Genomic DNA, 22,344 nt, shown 5'->3' on the forward strand with positions numbered 1-22,344 from the left:
AATTCTGTGATTCCATATGAATCTGCAGCAGCTCTGCCCAGACCATTCCCACTCAGGGAGGCTCTGTGTGGAGGGAGGGATCCCAAATCCTGCACCAACCAAGCCCTGGGTGACCCCAGGGTGAGTCCCCACTGCTGGGGGACATCACTGACAGGGATGTTTTGCCCCATATCAGTGGGATGACCTGACCCTCCCTGAGGTCACCAGAAGCCCTGTGAGGCAGCAGGGGACAGGGGACACAGCACCAGGGCGGTGACACCATGTTGGGTATAATGGGATAGAGCACATCAAACCCACATTAATTCTAAAAAAAGACCTGGGGGACCTGCAGAGAGAACAAGTGGCAGTGCCTCAGAGAGAGCAGTGCCAATGCTGCAGGGAGAAGGTGACAATGGAAGGAGCAGGACAGGGACCTGCCAGCGAGGAGAGGCTGGATGGCAGCCTGAGAACAGCTCTGGGATCCAAGAGAAGGATTCACATCTCAAAGTGGGAAGAGAAATGAGGCAACACTTCCTACTTCAAGGTCAGTAAAAGGACGAGCTGCAGTCTTTGGATATGGGTGAGGATTTAGGGAAGCGGCAAGGGAGGGAAGAGAAGGACATGAACCTCACAGAATGGATTTATATTTCTTTCACACCCCCAGAGTCCAAGATAGTTGCAGTTTCCAGAATAGCTTTGCGTAGGAAAACCACAGCTCTGAAGAGCCAATTTAGGGGCTTAATTTAGACACTTCTTTAGATCAGATCTGTTCTGCAACTTGGATTTAAATTCCTGGGCTCGTTCACTCTATTGTTTCCCACCCAGTGTCACCTGTGTCTGCTCTTTGCCCTCTCCAGCTGTGGAGATGCAAGACATGCTTTGGTTTGCAGTTCACAATTCTTGCTTACAAGCACAGAGAATGCCAGATGCTGATCTGGGGGATCTGTTTTGTGCTATTTCACTTTCTGGGTTTCAGGTAAATACAGCCCTGGAAAAATAAAGTCGGGGTGTGACAGGAAGATGTAAATGACTCAGGTTGCTCAGGTGGGAGTCTCTCCTGCAGCTCCTCCCTCTTTACCTGAGTCACAAACTGCAGTGACCCTGCAGGGCTCTGCTGCCACCCCTGAGCCACCCACCCTCGTGACTGCAGTGAAACCTGACACAAAACACATCCCAAGCACGGCCACTTCACAGCCCTGGACCCTGCTGGGAGGTTCAGACCTCGTCCCACACCCCACATCCTCCCATCCATGGCCCCATGATTCCCCCACATGCTCCAGGTGACACCAGCCTGAGCAGCAAATGCTGATGCTCTCTCAGAACTATTTATTAATTAACTGATTGAAGAGAAACTCCAAGGTAGAGTTTATGTCTGTGGTTTGATTCCTCCTCTCTCCTTTCAGCAAGCACTAAATTCAGACTTAGCTGGGAGTCGTATGTTCAGAATTTGGCTATCAGGAAAAAGTTAAAAAAAAAAACTCAATAATAAACCAATCTTGGCTTAATAAAGCCAAGCTAAAGGGAACACCCAGGAAAATGAGAGCAAGGACTCCAGGTAACCAGCATGAGGCTAAAGGTGTCTGTAAGATTTCTCTGTGTTTTAGGGAGAAAACAAGAGCCCCAAGGCTTGCAGGCTGTTTGATGGGCAGCTGTGGGAACTCCTCCCGCCATGAGCTGTGCTCCTACCTGGCAGGTTGTTGATGTAGCCCCCATCCATGAGGAGATGGCCATCCTTGGGGTCACAGAGGGGGGGCATGTACCCCGAGAGGGACATGCTGGCCCGGACGTACCTCCACAGGGAGCCTGCAGGGAGGGCACAGCATTAATCAGCCAGCATTAATTACTGCCACGCAGGGGGGAGGCTGCTGCACTCATTAAGATAATCAAGAGATAGAGGCTTTCCTCAGAACACTGTGAGGAAGTTATTAAAACAGTTTATTATCTTCTGTATCATACTACTGGCTAGGATAAAGCGAAGACTGTGCAGACATCAGGCAAAGCCAGAACCCAGGGTTTAAGCCCATTCCTCACATTTACTGCCTCCTGTGGGATCTCAGCATGTTCCTACTGCAGGGAGCACCAGGGCTTCGTGGGGCTGGGGCTGAGGGGGAAGGAAAAGATTTCTCCTGAGGACAGAGGGATTGACAGAGCAAGTGCAGCAGCAGTCACTGTTCTACAGAGATCCACAAACCCCTGACTTTTAGCAGGACCTGAACCTGAAAAATATAAACTGCAGAACCTCCCAAACTTCTATTTTCCCTCCTCTGCAACAAGCAAACATTCTGTCTTGTGAAACCACTGCAAATGCCTGGCGGGGATCATTATCTTCTCTTGGGCCATTTCTGCTGGTGCTGTAAGGAACAGTAATAATCCTTTAAGCTGTTAGAAACAAAGTTTAGTCAAGTAGAAATTGATTGGCCGTGTTTCCTTTAAAATATTCTGCTTTAAGGCTCCTATACACTGATTTTTCTCTTAACATTTGCATCAACCAAATTGGGAAGACACTGCATTTCCACAGGCCAAGAGGCTTGTCTGAGAAGTGAATCTTTAAAATACCAGGAGTAAGTGAGCCTTGCAGTGTTAACTCACTGCTCAGTAATCAACTGCTTGGAGCTTCCAACAGCAACTCTTCCCAGCAATTCCCTGGGAATTGATTTTCTTTTGGTGTTTTCTTTTAAAAACAGATAACAGCTCTGTTTCTAATTACAAGCCCAGCACTCCTGCTGTTAGCACAGGTTAATGCTGACACATTTGGGGGTTATTATTAATAGTTTTAGTGGAACTTCCACCCAAGGAAACTGCTGACGTGTGTCACACCTCACAGAGCAAACCAAGATGGGAAATGGCAACAGCTGGGAACTTAATTTATCTCCATTCAGTGGAGACAACCTTAACCGTTCTCCAGCTGATTCCTATCCTTCCATTAAACTTCCACGGGGACAAGCAGCTGGCTGGAGTGAGTTTCCTGACCTCAAGTGGCTTAACCTGCTGTGGAATGGGAATACAAAACCTCTGAGAAGGGTTAATCCTTTTTCTGCTTGTTTTAGCTGCCCCGATCAAAGCCCAGAGTCCTTCAGCAGCTCCATAACCCCCCTGGCACGGCAGGAATGGACAGTGTGACCTGTGCCAGCCCCAAGGACAAACATCAGATGTGGCAGCAAAGGCTGCAGCTCCCCCCAGGAATATCTGGGGCACCTGGAGGCCTCCCCTGCAGGCTGAGTCACTACCCCAGACTGACAAAAGGCAATGGCAGAGACACATCCCAGGCAGCTCAGATCCTCCTCCCCTCTTCACTCAGTGAGAAACAGAAAGGACTGACCACAAATGAGAGCCTAACTCAGCCCCTGCTTCAGGCAGAGCCTGTTCTGGGAGAACACAGCTTCATTTAGGGGAATTTGAATTGTCAAAGGCTTTGGTTGCTTTAAGTCTGATTTATGGCTAAAATACCTGCACTTCACTTCAAGGATGCTTTAAGCATACAGAAAGGTGCTAATGGAGCCATTTTCTCCTCAAACAGTGAATGCAGCATCTCATTTAATTCCTTCCCAGCAGCCCTGTCCCTTGCTCCCTGTGTACAACCACAGTTTGGTGCTCAGCAAGTAACACAGAAGGAACAAAAGAAAAGACAATTTCAAAGGTGAGACAAATCCCAGGAACAAGGGGTGACCCTGAAGTCTCCCATGATGATTTAAGGCCTGGAGAGGCCATGCCCACACTCACCATCCCTGTGCACCCTCATGGCCGAGGCAGTGATGTCAGTGGTGATGGTGAAGTAAGGAATCCACAGATCCTGCAACAGAGGAGTCCCAAATTTACTAAATCTGTCACCTTGCACTTGACCACACCCTGTGCCTGACACACAGCAGAGCAACAACCTCTGGACCTTACCAGACAGAGCTACAGACACACACCTGCATGGACAGAGGAAAACTCCTCAGTCCTGTGTTTAAATTCATAAATTTGTCTCCCATGCAAACAATTCGTTCAGAACCAAGGCAAACAAAAATCCTCATGTCCTTTCTTCAGTAGCAAGAGCCCCTTGTTCCAGCAGAGTGTGCAGAGGCAGCACAGAGAGCTCCTCACACAAACCAGAGTCACTTTCTGCAGGGTGTTTTTGTTTTAATTTCAGGTGAAGGGTGGGGGTCTGATGGTCACTCCCATCCCAAAGGATCCCGAGGCTGTTTAGTGCTGGAGGACATGAAGAACATGATCCATGGCCTCTTGACTGAACAATGGTCAATTTGTACCTCCTGGTGATGGAGCCAGGGGTCATCACTTCAGCAGGAAATGCAGACCCAACATTTTCTGGAATCAAAGAGGACAACACCAAACTCTGGAGCACTGCCTACAGGAACAAAGAACCCTGCAAGGTACGTCTCCAAGAAGGTTCTAGAGGTTACCTGAGATCCTGCAGGGTAACACAACAGTGGGGAGTGTGGACCAGAAGGAGGGTGAGACACAAAAAGAATGGCTAAACCAAGAGCTTTGAGAGTTTATTCCATGGGGCCAGAGCAAACCAGCCAGCCCTGCTCCTGGCAGGGGAAGTTCTCCCTCTGGTTTCAGCTGTGTCTCACCTCCCACCTGCTGGAAAAAGCAAAGGGGAAGGTGACCTCCCAAGTGTGCAGGGCTCTGCTGGAGAGAGGACAGTTTTGGAAAGTTTCCATGGTGCCTGGTGAAACGGTAGCTGCCAAGGGGAAGCAGGAGGACTTGTCTGAGTAAACTGAGCTTGTGCCCAGAACAGCTGATGCTGCTCTGTCAATCAGAAAACTTGAGTCAAGGCTGAAGAGGAAAACCTGCCCTCCCAGGCAGCCTTTGTTCACTGGACATGGTGTCTGGGCTTTCTCCAGCACAGCTTTAATGAGCCTTAAACCCAAAGCAAACACAGGTTTGGAATCCAGGACCACTGGAGCTGGAAACCCTCCCTCGCTGGCCAGGCTGTAACTCCTGGTTGTGATTTCTGTGCTGTTCAGCCTGAAATTCTGCACTGCCAAGAAGCAGGAGTTTTTCTGGTGAGTTTAATCTCTTCAGCAGCTCTGCAAAGCTGGTGGGACTGGGGAGGGCTCACAGGCACTGCACCAGTATCACAACCCCAGTGTAAATGCCAGAGCAAAGTGGATGAATAAGTGTGATTACAAGAGAATTAGGGTGCCTCTCCATGCTGAAGATATTCTGGGGATTGCAGTTCTCAGTGCATCAACCACATACTAAGCAAAAATAGGGGAATGGGAGAAGAAGCCTCTCTGACACCTCCTTTCATGTTCCTGCAAACACCTGCACAAAGCAAACTAACCCAAGCCCTCCCACGCAGCAATAAAACATCACTGCTCAGGGACTGTTCCACTGATTTTGGAACAGAGCATCATTCAAGTCTGAAACAGGACTTAATAAAAGTCTTGTCTGATTCCTCACACCTGAACCCCCAGGTGAGATGATTTACAAGGGCATTTTGGCATGGGGATAAGAAATCTGGCAAGCAGAATAAAAATTCCAGAGGCTGATGTTCTCACAGAAGGATGGATAATTCAAGAGGAAAATAGCTCTATTTCTTGAGAAATTTCCTTCAAACAGCCTGGCCTGGGTCTGTGTCCAAGTGCCCCATCCTGGGTTTGGCTGTGCTCCGTGAGGGTCTCACATGGATGATCCCAGCTGGGGGAGTGCCTGTGGCTGGAAGCAGTGTTGGGGTTTTTGTCACCAGGGCCCCCACATGAGCTGGGAATCAGGAGACACCCACGTTACAAGGGTTGGCAGAGAGCAAATTTCAGAGAAAATGGAAACCTCCCTTCCAGTGTCAGAAATAACAGCTCAGCGTCAGCGCTCCTGCTCCTGCCTCCCATGGGGGAGAGGGGTGAGGACTCTGTGGGAAGCACAGGGGTGTCACCTCACAGCCACAGCAGCACAAAGGGCTTCTGGCCCAGAGCTTTTAAGTTTTAAACTTTTCTAGAGCCACGAGGGTCAGCTCCTCAGGCAGGAAGTTCCCAGGTTTTCCTGGGATCACTGCAGATCCTCCCAGGAAGGAGCAGCTGTGGCCAAGCACCCAAACACAACCTCTGCTTGTCAGGTTGGAATTAATTTTTACTGATAGGAATTTCCAGGTAGAAATCACTGCTACCCAGCCAAACCCACCACAGCGAGGGAGAAAAGATGGATGTTTGGAGTTTGGATCCTTTAAATGCTTTGAGAAAATACTTTTTCAAGGTTCCTGGCTCAGCTCCTGTTAAATTTCTCAGTCTCCCTTTACCCTGGGGCAGCTCCCAGTTCCAGGACTGGTTACCCCACAATGAGAGTGGGAATTGCAATGAAGGAGTAACTCCCCCTTTCCTGGATGAGCTACACAACATTTTTCCTTATTTATCTGAGGGAATTCTTCCCACAGGAGGAAACCCTGGGCATGGACTGAGGGGCTGCGATGGTCAGCACACATGCACAGAGATGATGCTGCTGGATGCCACAGGAGTGGATTTCTCTCACACAAAACCTTCCTCTGGCTGCAAGGGAAGACCAGAATATGCAACCACAGCTGTTGAAATTCCTAAGGAAGGAATCTGCTGCATCTTAAAAAGGAAGCACAATGAACTGACTGCTGGAATCCAAAGCAGGGATAGACAGAAACAGCCTCAAGTTGCACCAGGGGAGGTTTAGGTTGGATAGCAGAAAAATTTTCTTCATGGAAAGGGTAGCCAGGCATTGGAACAGCTGTCCAGGGCAGTGGTGGGATCACCATCCCTGGAAGTGCTCAAAAGCCATGTGGATGTGGCACCTGGGGACAGGGGTCAGTGGTGGCCTTGTCAGTGCTGGGGGAATTGCTGGACTCAGGGATCTGAGGTCTTGATGATTCCAGGATTCTCTAGAACTTGCTTGTCTCCAGCACCATCCCCTTTACACAGCAAACTGCTATTTTAAGCCACATGATGATTAATCACTTACTTTCATATTTGCATTTAGGTAGGGAATGTTTTGGATTATTTTTACCAAATATATTTAAAGTATATACAGTGTTAATTTGCTACATGATCTTTCATCACAAGGATGCAAACACAGGAATAATTTGGTTAAAATTGCAAATCAGGTGAAATTCCAAGGCTACCCAAACACTCTCTGAGCTGGGTAATGTAGGAAGACAAACACTGATAATGTGCCTGACAATCTGCTGCTGCTGAGGGAAGGGAGAGAGGTGCATTCCAAAGGTGGCTCTTGGCTCAGGTGGACCCCACAACACCCAGCAACTACGAAAAGGTCACCATGTGCAAACCAGGACACAAAGGACTCTGCCATTATTGCAGTTTTCAGTAGGCTGCTCAGAAAAATTCACTCCAGCTTCAAAAATAAGATTCAAAAAAGCCAAAGCCATCACAACCCAATTCAAGCCCTTCTCTGGCGTGCCCTGAAGGCCTCTGAGACCTGATTTGCAGAAAAAGAATGATGAAGCAATGATGAAGCAGTCTCAGCTGTTCTTCTTCAGTGTCACAATTTTCACTTCTTCTCTCAGACAATGAGATCCCTTTGTCAAACTGAAATAGCTACAAATAATCTACAGTTTGTGTTTTCTAAATCCACCAAAAAGAGCAGGCTCCTTCCTGCATCCATGGACCATCACATTCACAGTTTCACCATATTTTCAGTCACCCAACAGCTCCAGATTTCCATATCAGCATGGAAAAAAGCTATTTCTGCTCCAACAGAACACAGGGACATGATTCCCTATCCAGAAGGTGAATAAACAACCTACCTCTATCTGCTTATCTTTGAAGATGTTGTTGATGCTGTTGTTAAAAGCTGCTCCAGAAAACATAGAGGTTATTGGGTATGTCAAGTCTAGAATAGTCTTAAACACCGAGTTCATAACCTAAAAAGGAAAAAAAAAAAGGCATTTCAAAGGTAAATACAGGCCAGAATCCATAGGAATATGTGCATTAAGGCTGCAATTCCAGAGACATCCCATTCCAGAGCTCAGAGCTGACATGCTGGAAGCATCACAAGTGCAGAAAGTGTTGAGGGGACAGAATTACAACTGCAAAATCTACAACCAGGAGCTCCCTGTGTGGTAAATTTACATTTAGTAAACCCCAGAGCAGAGGCAAGCTCTGCAACAAAGCTCTGCAAGAAGGAGCATTGCTTCCCCTGTGCCCCAGAAGAGCCCGGAGCAGCGTGCCCAGCACAGCCCTCAGCCTGTGCACGAGGCCACGGATGGTGCAGCTCCATCCTTTACATTTTCTCAATTAAAAAAAGATGCTCTGAGTTGTCTTCCTCTCCACTATCCTTCCCACAGCACCTGTGTGGTTCAGAGGTGTGGGAAGGAACCCATAAATCCATGGCAGAGGAATTGCTTCATCCATCTCTTCTCATTTGGGAATCACACCCAATTTTTCTCCCAGACTTAAAGCTTTTCTCTACCTCAGTGGAAGCATTTAGAAAATCATGTCTGGGATTCTCTGGGACTCCAACAAAGTTCAGTCAAGCACATGTCATAGAGCTTTAAACACTTCCTATGGAGCAGGGTCCATTATTTGTCATTCCCAAAGTCAGTTACTGGGATGTGTTACGGACCCAGCATTTAACTGCTGCAAACTCAGCACCAGCAAGGAAACCAAACCACACCAGGTTTCTTACACTGCAGGTCCCTGCACACCAACCCTTCTAACGCACAGATCCTGGAATTAAGCTTTCACAGATTCCTTTTCTCTCAATCTCAACAGCATTACTACACCTATGTACTGACCTACAAGAGAAAACGATGAAAATCCCTAAACTTTTTGGCATTATGGCCATAGTATTTGCCCATAACCATGCTATTGCTGTCAAATCCTAATAAATCTTAACAAAATTCAATGTTTAATATATTACACCATAGTCAAAATGTAAAAGACCACAAAACCCAATTAATTCCTTTCAAATTAAATAGGATTTCACTGGATCAAATATTTCCATGAGATGAAATATTTTCTCTCTCTACATGTTCTCTGTAATTTAACAACTTCTCAGAGATCAGGGCATCCTTCCCAGGCAGACAAATGGAACAGCCTCAAACCTGCCAGCTGTTAGAGCAGCTGTGAGCAACATCTGGCCTTGGCTTTACTCTGGCAGTGATTTAAGAGCAGCAGGATCAGCCTACATTGTCATGTCCAGCTGCTTTTAAATTTCTGCCAGGGATCTGCCCAGAGAACATGAGTGCAAGGATAAAAAAGAGATCATTAAGAACAAGGATGGGAACAGGAAATGTGGGAGAATGTAAAAGGCTGAGCACAAACCCAAGGATGAGGTTTCATTCACATCTTCACTCTGGGTTTGATGTGCTGAGGACAGTGTGCCAACCTAACTATAGACTGCTACCCACAGCTTCAGAGGGAGATGGAATTAGTGCTGCACCTAAAATAGGGATCAGGTCTCTTCAGAATGATTAAATCAGGGGAAGAGGCATCTACAAAGAGCCCTTTATTTAATACTGAAGAAAAACCTCTCCCACTCAGCAGCAGCCATCGGGCTTCCCTTGCTGCAAATGGTATTTATGATGCTGAGCCTCCACATTTCTCCTGATCCTGACAGTGATCTTGCCCATGGACAAAATACTTCCAATTAACAGTTATTTCTTAATATTCTCATTTCTCAGAGCTGGAAGATGCCCTTTAGTAGAAGCTGATGGCCAACAGCCTCCCTCAGCCTTCCAGGAATAGCTGCAACCACCTCCTGTTCCCCAGCTAAATTCAGTTAAAGATCACCCTCTGGAGAGGCAGACAGAGCCTGCTGCCTCCTGCTCCTCTTCCTCCCAGGAGCTCTGGGATCAGCTCCAGCAGCTCCAAGAGTTTCATCCACTGACACCACCAGAATGGGAAACCCAGCCCTGAGCCAGCTCTGCCAGTGCTCTCAAGGCTCGCAGGTCATGGAATCATGGAATTTTTTGGGTTGGAAGGACCTTAAAACTCATCTCATTGCACCCCTGCCACGGGCAGAGACACCTCCCACTTTCCCAGGCTGCTCCCAGCCCTGTCCAGCCTGGCCTGGGACACTGCCAGGGATCCAGGGGCAGCTACAGCTGCTCTGGGCACCCTGTGCCAGGGTCACCCACCCTCCCAGGGAGGAATTTCTTCCCAGTTCTTCATTAACTTCTCATGAACTTTCATCACTACAGCTCTGCTGCAAGATAAGCTTTCTTTTAAAAAGACCTTCAATCCTACAGTTATTTTTTTAAGTGACCCTAGGGTATAAAAAACTTCAGCAAAGAAAGGACAAGGGTCTGCTCACAGAGCAGAAGGACAAGAGCAAAGGCACATGAGGACAAGAGGAATTTTCATTCTGGCTCTTTTGTTCTTTGATGCAGCATTGTGGCGAACTGGTGTAGTATAATCCCAGGATTTTTTAATGTTCCTGACTATAAAACACCCCCAAGGTTATAGGAAAACTTAGGCAACAACAAAAATTTCAAAGAGATCCAGTATTTTTTAAAGTACTCAAAAGATCATGCAGCGCCTCCTCAGCATTCACCTATAAAGTTTCAATAAAACAAGGAAAGGAATTTGCACAGAAAAAAAGTGTTAAATCAATACAACAAAAATATAACTCAGGGCTGGATGAGGATTGGCATGACAGGGAAAAACCAAAGCTTTTCCTTGGTTTCTGATTTCTGGCTAGATCAGCTCATTAAAGCCCAGGATCTCCCAATGTACACACAGAGCAGGGTCAGAGGCAGAACCTCCTGCCTCCCTGGGCAGAGCCCCCACATTTATTTGAGCTGTCAGTGCCACCAGACAGTGACAGGCAGCAAATGGTGGCAGTGTCCCACCCAGCCAGCCCCCATTCCCATTAGGAGCAGCGTTTTAGCCCCACACACACCTATAACCATATTGCTTCCAAAGAATATTCCACCTTTGTGAAATATTTCTATTTTGAGATATTAACCCTCTGATTAATTCAAACAACAATCTGCAAACACCAAAGCTTTGGCTTGTTCACTTTGCTGGTTATATAGAGGTGCAGAAGACACAGAGAGACAATAAACAGTAACTAATCTGACTGGGAATTTTCATATTTCCCCCTGTATTTTGACAAGAGTCATTTATTTCTTCACTGCTTCATTAGGTGCAGAAAACACATCCCATTAAAAATATCCCTTCTCCCAGCACCAAGTGTACAGCTAGAGAGATGCCAATTTCTAAAAATACCAAAAAAGAGAAATAAATGCAGGACAAACAGCATCCTGTCTGATGGATTAAAAAGAGAGGTAAGAAAAGCTCAGAGTTAATTAATCCATCCCAATGAAGGCATTTCCCACGTGGCCCCAGGCTGCACTCCGCAGTAACCTTCAGCAGCACAGCTCCAGAGGAGCAGGATCAGCAGGTCCTGGAGCAGAGAATGCTCCAGCCTTTCTGCCTGGCTGCTCCTGGGGACAGCAGGGAAGGTCCCATTTGGGACATGGCAATTTGGGGGTTATCTGGGGGATATTTCAGCTCTCTCACACTCAGTCCCTTCAAATGGATCTTTCAAGAATCCTCAACAGACCTCCTGGCTGTTTCCCACACACCGGGGCTCCTTTCCCCTCTCCCTGCTCAGCATTAACACCATACAAGAGTCAACACCTCCGAATAGCCACTGATAAAAGATTTCTAATGCTCCAAACTCTCTGCACATTGTGATCTTGGAGAGGGGATTTCATGGCTCTCTTCAGTTTCTGGACACTGCTGGCACCAGTGGCAAGGGCAGGCTTTGCTTTTGTCCTACTCAAACCCTCAGACAATTTCTGGGCTGGACATGGATCTGCAAGAACACTTGTGGAAGTCCTCATGAAAACCCATTCTTCTTTAGTAAGATGAAATGTTTGCTCTAATAGAGGTCAATCACTTCTCCCATTACTTATTTGCACGTTTCAAGGAACCAACACCTGAAACAGCCCCAGGCCAAAAACTGCCTTTCACCTTGTGAAACATTCTCTGAGCTTTTGCAATTTGTGCTCAAAAGTTCATCAACAGATTAAATGCCTTCATTTCATCTCCAGCTATTCCTGATAAAAGTGACTGTGATTCCAGCTCTGGCAAGCTCCAGAGTGGGAACACAGTCCTGAGAAGCCCAGGAAACATCTCCAGCTCTGCCCCACACCCTGCATAGGGCAGACCTGACAAACAGGAAGAGAATCCTCTGGACAAATGCACGGAAGAAAATTCCATGGCTGCAGCTTAACCAAGAGCTTGGAGAGAGGGCAGAGAACCCCAGAGTGCTGGGGGCTGGGAAAGCATGGCAGGGAGGCATCAGCACCCACTCAGATGCTGCCCTGGAAGCACAAGGTGGAAGAGAGAGAGAGAGCAAGGTTAAGGGATGTCTACACAATTCATTGCAGTTGGTTTTATGTCTTTAATCTTGAGCCTCCCCCAGGTTTGTGATTCCAGCAAACTGCTCTGGATCATAAAGAGTTTATGTTTTGGGTGCTTCCCAAGCCAGCCAGGCACAGGCAGTTCTTAAATAAAAAGCATAAAATCCATATTCTTCTGGCAAGCAGTGATGGGGAGGTGAATCAGTCCCACAGCACTCTGCCCACCGGGACTTCCCAGGGCCTCCATCTGGATTTCAGTCCCTCACACAATCCATCTTCCCAGAGACAGTCTTTGTTGCAAAGCCATGGCAGACTAGAGGATCCTTGGGAGACATAAACAGTGCCCACATGCCAATGACAGGATCCTATTTCCCCCTGAAACCCAAGACCTAAAGACTCTTATTTATAAAATTCCCTATGTTGCTTCATTTTCAGTAAGAAAATCTACAGGAAAATGTGGGGTTGATGTGAAGAATACAAACTTACAACCAGCAAACTTCAGAAATAACCTCACCTTCAGTCTGAACCAGTCTGAACCAGTGTCATCTGGGACAGTTTTCATCCAACATCTGATCAATAAATAAAACCAAGGCCAGGCTGGACAGGGCTTGGCGCAGCCTGGGATAGTGGAAGGTGTCCCTGCCCATGGCAGGGAGTGGAATGAGATGATCTCTAAGGTCCCTTCCAATCCAAACCAATCTTTGATTCCATGATAAATAAACTCACCCAATGAAGTCAGTATTCAAAGCAACCTTCCCAAAACTTGGGTTAACTTTGAAAATGAGTTTTTGTTTGTACTAAATATTGAAAGTTAGGAACTTCTCCTGACCCAGAGTCCCAGTGCTGTGGAGTGCACAGGCAGGACCAGGAGTGACACATTTGGGAGTTATTTAGAGAAGGATTACCTCAGTCACTCAGTTCCACTGACACATGACAGCATGTGAGAAAGAGAGAGAATTACACAAAAGAGAAACACATTTGTTGAGAGCTGGAAAGGAAACAGGTCCCAGCACATAAAAGAGAAGATAAAACAAAGGTAACCACGGGTGAGCACACTGAAACAACATCACTGTGTCTTGACAGTGTGACCGGGACTTGTGCAGAGCTAAGCCAGGCAGCTGCCTCCTGAGTCCTTGGACATGGAGCAGCTTTTCCAGCTGATCCACCACTGCCAGGCAGGGCTTGTTCTGTGGCACAGACACTGAATTTCAGGAGGCTGCACCTTCCTGGGGTGCTGCTTGTGCCTTGCTGTGCCTGGGCTTTGCTCCACTGGAGGAGGGTAGCACAGCATTCTGAGTGGAGGGAATTCAGCACTCCCACTGGAGGGAATTCAGCACTCCCAGGGAAGAGAATTCAGCACTCCCAGTGGAGGAAATTGAGCATTCCCAGTGGAGGGAATTCAGTGCTCCCATGGGAAGGAATTCAGCATTCCCTTGGGAGGGAACATTTCCAGTGGAGAGAATTCAGCATTCCCATGGGAGGGAACATTCCCAGTGGAGAGAATTCAGCATTCCCATGTGAGAGGGAACATTCCCAGTGGAGAGAATTCAGCATTCCCTTGGGAGGGAACATTTCCAGTGGAGAGAATTCAGCATTCCCATGGGAGGGAACATTCCCAGTGGAGAGAATTCAGCATTCCCAGTGGAGGGAATTCAGCATTCCCATGGGAGGGAACATTCCCAGTGGATGGAATTCAGCATTCCCATGGGAGGGAACATTCCCAGTGGATGGAATTCAGCATTCCCATGGGAGGGAACATTCCCAGTGCTTACCATGGCCCACTGGCGAGCTTTGATCCTCATCTGGTTGTAGCTGCGCTCCTCGGCGTACAGGGCGCTCATGAAGGCGCCGATGGACGTGCCCCCGATCATGTCCACGGGAATTCCAGCCTCGATCAGCGCCCGGATAACGCCCACCTGGGAGCAGCCCCTGTGCCGAGGGAGGGAAGGGAAAGAAGAGCCACTGTCAGCCAAGCAGTCATTGAAGGAGTGCAAAGGCTGGTGATGAATGGGGCCGTCTAAGGAAGCCGAGCCCGCGCCAGCTGAGCTGCCAATCTCTTGCTAAACAAGCCCCGATGCCAGGAACAAACATTATGAATGCAGGAATCCTCCCAGAGACTCCCAGAGGATCCGAGGGAACACGACCACGCAGCCTGGATCAGTGGGAAAGGCAGGGAGATGAAAGCAGCCAAGAGCTGAGCTGGTGGACGGGCGAGGGGAACGTCAGCGTGGATTTGAGGGAGCAGAATCTACTGGGGTGCCCCCAAAGCGCCCAGGAAAGGCTGGAGTTCAGAGCCCTTCCCACAAGTTTCTTTCCTGGTCATTCTCCACAGAAACTGAGCCAGCCTGGGGTGTTGGGAGGGGGCACCACGTGGATTAATAGTGAATTTGAAGATGGAAACAAAAGCAAGCAGAGACAAACAGTGATGAGAGGGCAGAAGTCGAGTCTGCACACAAGCCCAGGAGAGGGGCAGATGAGGAGGCAACTTTTGAGGATGACACAAATTCCTTCAGGAGAGTCAACTTATTCCTTGATTTCAAGTGCAGAAGGAATTCTGAGCAACAATGGAATTAGGTGATAAACAACAGATGAACCTCAGTGCTGATGGGACAAGAGGAAAACAGAAGCAGCAACACCCCTGCAGCAACCAGCTCTTATCCAGCTCTGCCAACACAGATTTGGGAACCCCTGGGGATATTCCCTGAAAAATATTAACCTACTGTTCAGTGCAAGTTCAAGTGGCAAATCAGTGCAAGTTCAAGTGGCAAATCAAGTGGCAAAGAAACCAGAATACAACAGCAAACATAAGAACACATATCCAGGATGGGCCAGCGTTTGGAAAATGGAGAGCAAGCTCACACTTCTCACCCAAAAAAAGAGCAGAACTTAAAAATGACAGAGAAAAGCACAAAAGGTGACCAGAATATGGGATGGACTTCACAGGAGGAGAAAGTAAACTGGAATCACTGACTGGGGAAGATCCTGACTGATGGGAAACAGGCAGGGTCAGCAATGATATCACCACACAGAGATTTTAATGGAAAGGAAAGAATTTGCAGACAGGTGTATGTAGAGCACAAACTGGAGAAGCCACTGTTACCACATGCTGGAGAGGTCAAATCACAAATGGATTTAAATGTGGAAAGGATGAATCAAAGGTACCAGGCTGTCAGTGGCTACTAAACATGACAAATGGGAGGTGCAAGCTGGTGCTCAGGAGGCTCAGAAGCTGCTAATTTCTGCTCCCCGCCATCAGAAATGAGAGAGCAGAGGTGGAACTTTTGATCTGATCCTATGGACATCTGATCACATCTGATCTTTTATCCCCCAGAGGGAGAGGGATCCCTGCCTATCCCACAGAACCATTACAGAACCACAGAACACAGCAGTGGAGGCAAATTGCCCTTCCAAGCAGTCCAAAGCTACAGCCTCTGCTTTCAAATGCTTTGTCCAGTGAATAAGAAGCATTTTTGATTAGTTCATCCCACCTGGATGGATGCTTTGCAGTCTGAGCCATAAAGCAATAAAAAAAAAAAAATCTTCCTTTTCCCATTTTCATCCCATTTTCTGTCCCCCACAGTTTGCTCTATTTCCATCCTCCTTCCCCTTGCTGTTTACATCCCATAAATACTTGCTAACAGCTGCCAAGTCCACCGTAGGTGTCACTTGGCCAAGCTATGCTGAACACATTCTTTCCATCCAAGTAAATCCCCTCCAGCTGCTGAAATGCTCTGGGACAGGTTCGTGGTTATCCTGGGTGTAAATGACTTCAATGACAGATCTGTGCTGCTGCAATCCAAGAGCAGAAAAAGGCTCATTTAGCTTTCCTCTCCAAATTCCCCTTCTCCTCTTCTCCTACTGCTTCTTCCCACAAGATGCCCTGAGTTAAAGGAATCATACTTTTATCCTGCCCATTGTTTTTAGGCTTTTAGAGTGCAGCTATTTTGGCACTCTGCTGCTGGTGCCTGGCACGTCCCACTGCCTCAACCCCGATATTCCACAAGGAGCAGACCTTTCCCTGCACCTCCTGCTCTCTGGAGACAGCCCACATCAGGTGCCTTTCTTAGGGCACCTTAAAGTACCTTAAAGTGAAGTACCTTAAAGCATTTCCTGCTTAGAGGACAATTTTAAACAGGCCATGAGTAACTCCAGACTGGATTCCCTCCCTTTAACTGTTTCTCCTGATTCACACATCCATAAATACAAAGCATTTGATGTGAGCACTTTGGATTTGTTCCTATTTTGCTGCATGATGCCTCTGCATGAATAACAAAAGATCATTATTTACTGGCAAGTCATCCTCTCCTGGTGCATCCACAGAGTCCCTGCTAATACCTCACTAATGTGACAGCCACATATCTCCAACAGATTCACTGATCCCAAAGCAAGATGGGAATCAAAGTCCTTTTCTTGTTTGTAAAGGAACCTCCCATAAGCTGCCTGATTAAATTATGTTTCATCCACAACCACAAAGCGGACTCTTCCAGCTCCAACATCCTGAGCAGGAGCATTCCTGGAATTTCCAAACTAAATCCTGAAAAAAGATAAATGTGCCTGAGCCCTCCCTTTTCTCCAGGTACCACCTGGCCTCCTGAAAGATAGAAATGGGGATTTTTTTCCCCCTTCTCCCTACAGCTTTAGGCCATCACTGCCCCAGCAGCATTACTGCATGGGACTTCTCAACACCTCCTTGCAGTTGGTTCTGTCCTGGGCACTTCCCAGCTTCCCAAACACGGGCAGGCTGCCAGGGGAAGCGTGTGCCGGCACTCTGCCAGGCACTCATCCCCTCTGACAGCATCCCTGGGCTCCCACAGGGCTGCACTGGGCAGCTGCAAACTGAAGAGGAAAAGAAATTGAAGCCAGGAGCAAGATCCATGTTAACAGCCTGAGGACTAGTGCAGAAAAAAACCCAGGAATTGTGCACTTCTTGTAATACCAGGCCAAATTTCACAGGGGACATGTCCTGGTTTAGGGAAATGTGGAAATACAAGCGTTGGGCTACAGGAGAACAAAGGCAGACGGATAACTCGTGCCAGTGCTGTACCTGCACAGCAGTGACAACACGGGACAGGGAACACCTCCTGCTGACACAGAGCTGAATGTCACTCACTGCAGAGGAAAGGGCCAGGGGAGTGCTGCTACAGGGGAGGAAGGGGCACCCCAGAGAGGGGATGCACACACAGAGTGTCCCTGGAGCTCTCCTCACATGCAGCTCTCCTCACCCTAGAGCTGCCTGAAGGAGCAGCTGGATGCAGCACCTCCCCTGCCAGGACTAACACTGCTCCAGGACAGTGACAAGGGGCCTAGGAACAATGATCTACAAGATGACTTTCAAATAATTTCTATCAGAACCCAAAGATTTGCCCAGGAGGTGCAATCAGTATCCGAACAAAAACTCTTTTCCAATGCATTCAGTGCCTAGGACAGGCCTGATTCATTAATGCCCTTAGCAGAGAGAGCTGAACCAGCATCACCCAGCTCAAGGAGGAGCTGGCAGCCAGAGCCAGGCTCTGTTCTCAGCCCTGCCACTGCCTCAGCCTGACCTGAGCAACACAAAGCAGGGGCTGCTCTGGGCATCCGCTGCCCCAAGTGCTGCTTTCTGCACTCACCAAATCATGATCCCCGTGCTGAATGAGCCTCCAGAAGCTGTGCTGGCTAAACTCCAAGCACCATTCCCTGCCTACTACTCATGGTCACAAGGAGTCACTTGGTCTGGTCAGCTGGACAAGAGGAGACTCAGAGGAGTCCTCACTGCAGTTCCAGGTTCCTTGTGAGGGGAAGATCAGAGGGACAGCTCTGCATGACCAGGGACAGGAGCCAGGGAACGGCTGGAGCTGGGCCAGGACAGGTCAGGCTGGAGAGCAGGAAAGGTTCTTCCCCCAGAGGGTGCTGGCACTGCCCAGGCTCCCCAGGGAATGGGCACGGCCCCGAGGCTGCCAGAGCTCCAGGAGCGTTGGGACAGCACTGCCAGGGATGCCCAGGGTGGGGTTGGTGGGGGTCTGGGCAGGGCCAGGGGCTGGGCTGGATGATCCTGGTGGGACCAGTCCAGCCCAGGATACTCTGTGATTCTGGGAAAGAAATTACCACAAAGCAGGAAGAGGAGTTATAGGGTTGGAGACCTGCTTCCCTAAATACCTCAGCACAGCACACACAGAGAGCTCAGCCTTTCTGCCAGAAGGTCTTACAGGAAAATTTCTGCTGCTGAAATGAGCCCTAGCTTTCATCCCCTGGGGAAGTGCTGCTGGCATGTGACTGTAATGCACGAAGGCCGGAGCAGAACTGATAAAAGGAAAATTCCCCTGTGAGCCGTGCATGTGCCAGCCCTGCACGTGCTGCCAGAGCTGGGATGAATCCGGATCAAGAGAAGGCAGCCAGTGCAGCAGGACATCCCAGATCAGAGTGCCAGCAGGAAGGCAGGCTGTCCTCCTGCTCAGGGGCTGAAGGAAACACAATCAATACAAAACCAGTGTTTTGTGCACCAGTACTTCCCCCACGAGCCATGTTTAACACACCAGCAGGGTGCTGCCTATTGTAAATGCAGGTGAACCCAGTGGGAAGAAATGCTGATGTCTGACTTTAGTTCAGAAGGCTGAATGATTTCTTTATTATAACTATACTAAAATACATTAATATACTATTTAAAGGAGATACTAAAACTACATACTTACTTTTCCTAACTACTATATTTAACTAACTAACAGCTTGTGACCCTCTCCGAGAGTGCAGCCACAGGTGGGTTGGATTGGCCATCAGGCTCAAACAATCCTCACTAGAATCTAATTAAGCAATCACCCCAGGTGAACAATTTTCTAAACACATTCTACATGGGAAAAACAAGGAGTAGAAATAGAAATTGTTTTCTCTTTCTTCTCTCTGTGCTCCTCTATGAAAAAATCCTGAGAGAGAAAAGAATGTGCCTGTCACAGTCCTCCTGCTCAGGGGCTGAAGGAAACACAATCAATACAAAACCAGTATTTTGTGCACCAGTATTTCCCCCACGAGCCACCTTTAACACACCAGCAGGGTGCTGCCTGTCTGTGAATGAACACCCTGAGCCTGGGAGCAGCCAGAGGGGACACTAAGGGGACAGCCAGGCAAGGCTGCAGCTCAACCACCTCCAAAGTCCCTGTCAGCTTCAAAAAGGAAGCTGGACTGGAAGAGGAATCCAGCCTCACCAGCCCCATCTCTCCTCCTGATTCAGCAGGAAGGAGATCTCCCTGAATGCTCTGAAGAGATGCTGTTTCCTTTGACTAAAGAAGCATTAAGGCCATAAGGCCATGGCTGCTGCAGAGCTCTGCTGTGTCTCCCACCAAAGCCTCCCCGGAGTGGAACACAGCTTCTTGGCCCTCCTTCCTGATGGGAGTTACCTGGCAAAGGAGGCAGAAAAATAGAGAATTGTCAAGGGGACTTTATTAAGCTCCATTAGGGCCCAACAAACCTGAATTAAGACACCCTCAGAACCTTAAAACTCCTGAAGCAGCAAAGCCATAAAAACAGCTTTTCCCTGGAAGGGTCGTCCAGCCCCTCAGAGGCTGCTCAGGGCAGTGGTGGAGTCCCCAGCCCTAGAGGGGTTGGAAAGCCACATGGATGTGGCACTTGGGGACAGGGGTTAGTGCTGGCCTGGGCAGTGCTGGCAGAATGCTTGAGCTTGATGATCTTAAAGGTCTTTTCCAACCCTAACCACTCTGCAGTTCTATGAATTTGTATTTACCGTGCCCATTTTGGAGATGTACAAAAAGTGGTACCTTGGGTAACCACTCCCCCAACCCTGCTGTGAGCACAAAACAAACTGAAGGTGCCTGAGCTTCCAAGCCCACAGGACTGGACAGCACACCCTGAAATCCACCATGTCCAGCACACAGGGAACCCCTGGCACTTCAGGGACCACCATCCCAAAACAGGCTGGTGACTGAGCCTGCAGCTCTCAGAGCATGACAGAACCATTAACTGAGGGGTGGTGGTGGTTCCAGATCCTTCTTGGAGTCGTTGTGGAGGTGTTCCTTGTATTGGGGTGAGTGGAAATTGGATGTTGTATATGTGAAGAGCTACAAGGAGTGGCATCAGGAAAGGTGACATAAGGAAAAGCCTCTTCTTTACATAAACAGCAGCATTTTTGGTGTGTTCTGTGGCTGATCCTGGCATTGAGTGGTTCAGTCACTGGCTCAGAAATGGAGCAAGTCTGCTACAAGTTGCAACTGGACTATCTCCAGTTGGCACCTTTGAGCTCTTGCAGCAGCAGCAATATAGCCAAACATTGTTTTGAAATCTAATCCCAGTTATATCTTTCCAATAACATTATTTCCCAGCCTTCCTGACCATAAAACTTCCCAGCATCATAAATCAGCCAGAATTATTGCAGTGACTTTCTGCCAGCTCCAAAAGAGCACAGCACCCAGGCCCCGCATTTCTGCTGCCATGGCTCTACATGAGCTCTTACAAGGAACTTTCTTGTCCAACATTAATGAACTGTTAATCAACTAAGCACTATTTCTAAGCTAAATAGAGGGAATAACCCCACATCACTGGGTTCTCATCCTAACATCCAACAATCAGCAGGATCTCTCCCAGCAGCTGCTCTGGAGGAAGCTTTTTGCCTTCCACAGCCCACACATATTGATCCAGAGACCCGAATTTTTCTTGTCTTCCCCTCCATTAACAACAAACTCATTCCATCCTCCCACTTAGCTTTGCCCCCTGATTCCCACCAACTCCTTAAGCCAGAGCTCAGGAGCCATTTCCCTTTGGCCTTGCCCCGCTGCAGAGATCACACCCTGTGCCAGGCAGGCACATCTGGCACAAAAGGCATCTCCTATTTATCACAAGCCCAGTGAAATACCCTTCCTGCAAGAAAATCCAAATAAAATGTCCTTTTATAGTCTGGATCTTGTTTCTGCTTTATGCACTAACTTTAGAACAAGCTTTAAACAAAGAGATTTGTGCCTGACACAGAAATAAATGAGCAAAATGTGTTCAGCCCTTCCAGGAGAGCTGTCAGGGCTACCCAGCCCTGGGGTGTAAAGGGATACAGGAGGGATACAGGAGGAAGCCATTAGAAGGGAGGAAAAGCACAAAATAGTAAATTATAAAATGCACCAAGGTTTTTGTTTTCTGATCCCAGCTGGCAGCAGCACGCTCAGAGAGGGACACAGGAGCAGGGAGTGGCTGAGTGACAAACTGCACCCACTTGGGGATGTCACTAAATCCTGTCCCTTGCTCTGGGCCGAGGAACAATTCAGTTATCATCTGCAAAGGAAGATAGTTTCTTTGGATAACAAATACATCCTCCTTCCCCACCCCTCTGAGACTTATTTATTAAAGCCTTGGAAGAACCCATTCTGAGCACAACATCTGGAAGCTGCAGAAGTAAGACCAAAGCACTTTTCTAGAGAATAGAATGGAGAATTTCCTTTTTCTTAACAGGAAAGCTCACTGCCCAGGCAGGGCTGGACAGATTCCCCAAAATCACAGCAGTGCAAGGACCATACTCCTGAAAGCACAGGGACTTGCCTAGAGAACTTCACAGCTGCTCCATGGGAAATGAACACGGCACATGCTTTTACAACTGATAAAAAAGTGCAAAACCAGCAACAAGAGCTGACCCACACCTCCACCACCTCCTTGTTTAGTTTCATCTGTTTATCAAGGCACTGCTGTGAATAAATAAGTTTGGTGGGAAAGACTGGAGATCAGGACAGGAGAGTCCAACTAAACCACCTGCAATTAATTTTAAGGGCTTTTTAAGCAATACCTTTGAAGTCAGTGACTCCCAAGCTCTTGCTGCTTGGAGGGTTTATAGAAACTGTTATAACCTTCAACCTGTGTGGCAGATGGGAGCAAATGAGCAATTACAGAGGTGCTGCCCATGGGAAAAGGAAAAATCAGATCATTAAGCATTTGTGGGTGCCAATCCACGTGACTTTGTGGGCACATGATGACCCAGCTGTTCCACAGCTCTCTGAGCAATTGGCATTCAGGTCTGGGGATCTGGGAGCAGCCACAGGGACAGGAGATGTGTGCCTTTCCCCCAGCTCAAGGAGGCAGAGCTCTGAACTCTGCACTAACACGATTAA

The 22,344-nt window shown here is 48.1% G+C and overlaps 1 protein-coding gene across 2 annotated transcripts in view; it reads right to left on the reverse strand.

The window, feature by feature from the left end:
* PNPLA7 (patatin like phospholipase domain containing 7) overlaps positions 1-22,344 on the reverse strand; it is a 129,874-nt gene that overhangs the window by 16,533 nt on the left and 90,997 nt on the right. For both annotated transcript variants that reach the window (XM_068211544.1, XM_068211543.1), the window contains exons 27-30: positions 14,047-14,203; positions 7,706-7,822; positions 3,700-3,769; positions 1,666-1,782 (exon numbers count right to left, since the gene is read on the reverse strand). In XM_068211544.1, the coding sequence (XP_068067645.1) occupies positions 1,666-1,782; positions 3,700-3,769; positions 7,706-7,822; positions 14,047-14,203 (461 nt within the window). The remainder of the gene's footprint in view (positions 1-1,665; positions 1,783-3,699; positions 3,770-7,705; positions 7,823-14,046; positions 14,204-22,344) is intronic.

Source organism: Anomalospiza imberbis, chromosome 21, assembly GCF_031753505.1.
Source record: "Anomalospiza imberbis isolate Cuckoo-Finch-1a 21T00152 chromosome 21, ASM3175350v1, whole genome shotgun sequence".
NCBI classification, from domain to species: Eukaryota; Metazoa; Chordata; class Aves; order Passeriformes; family Viduidae; genus Anomalospiza; species Anomalospiza imberbis.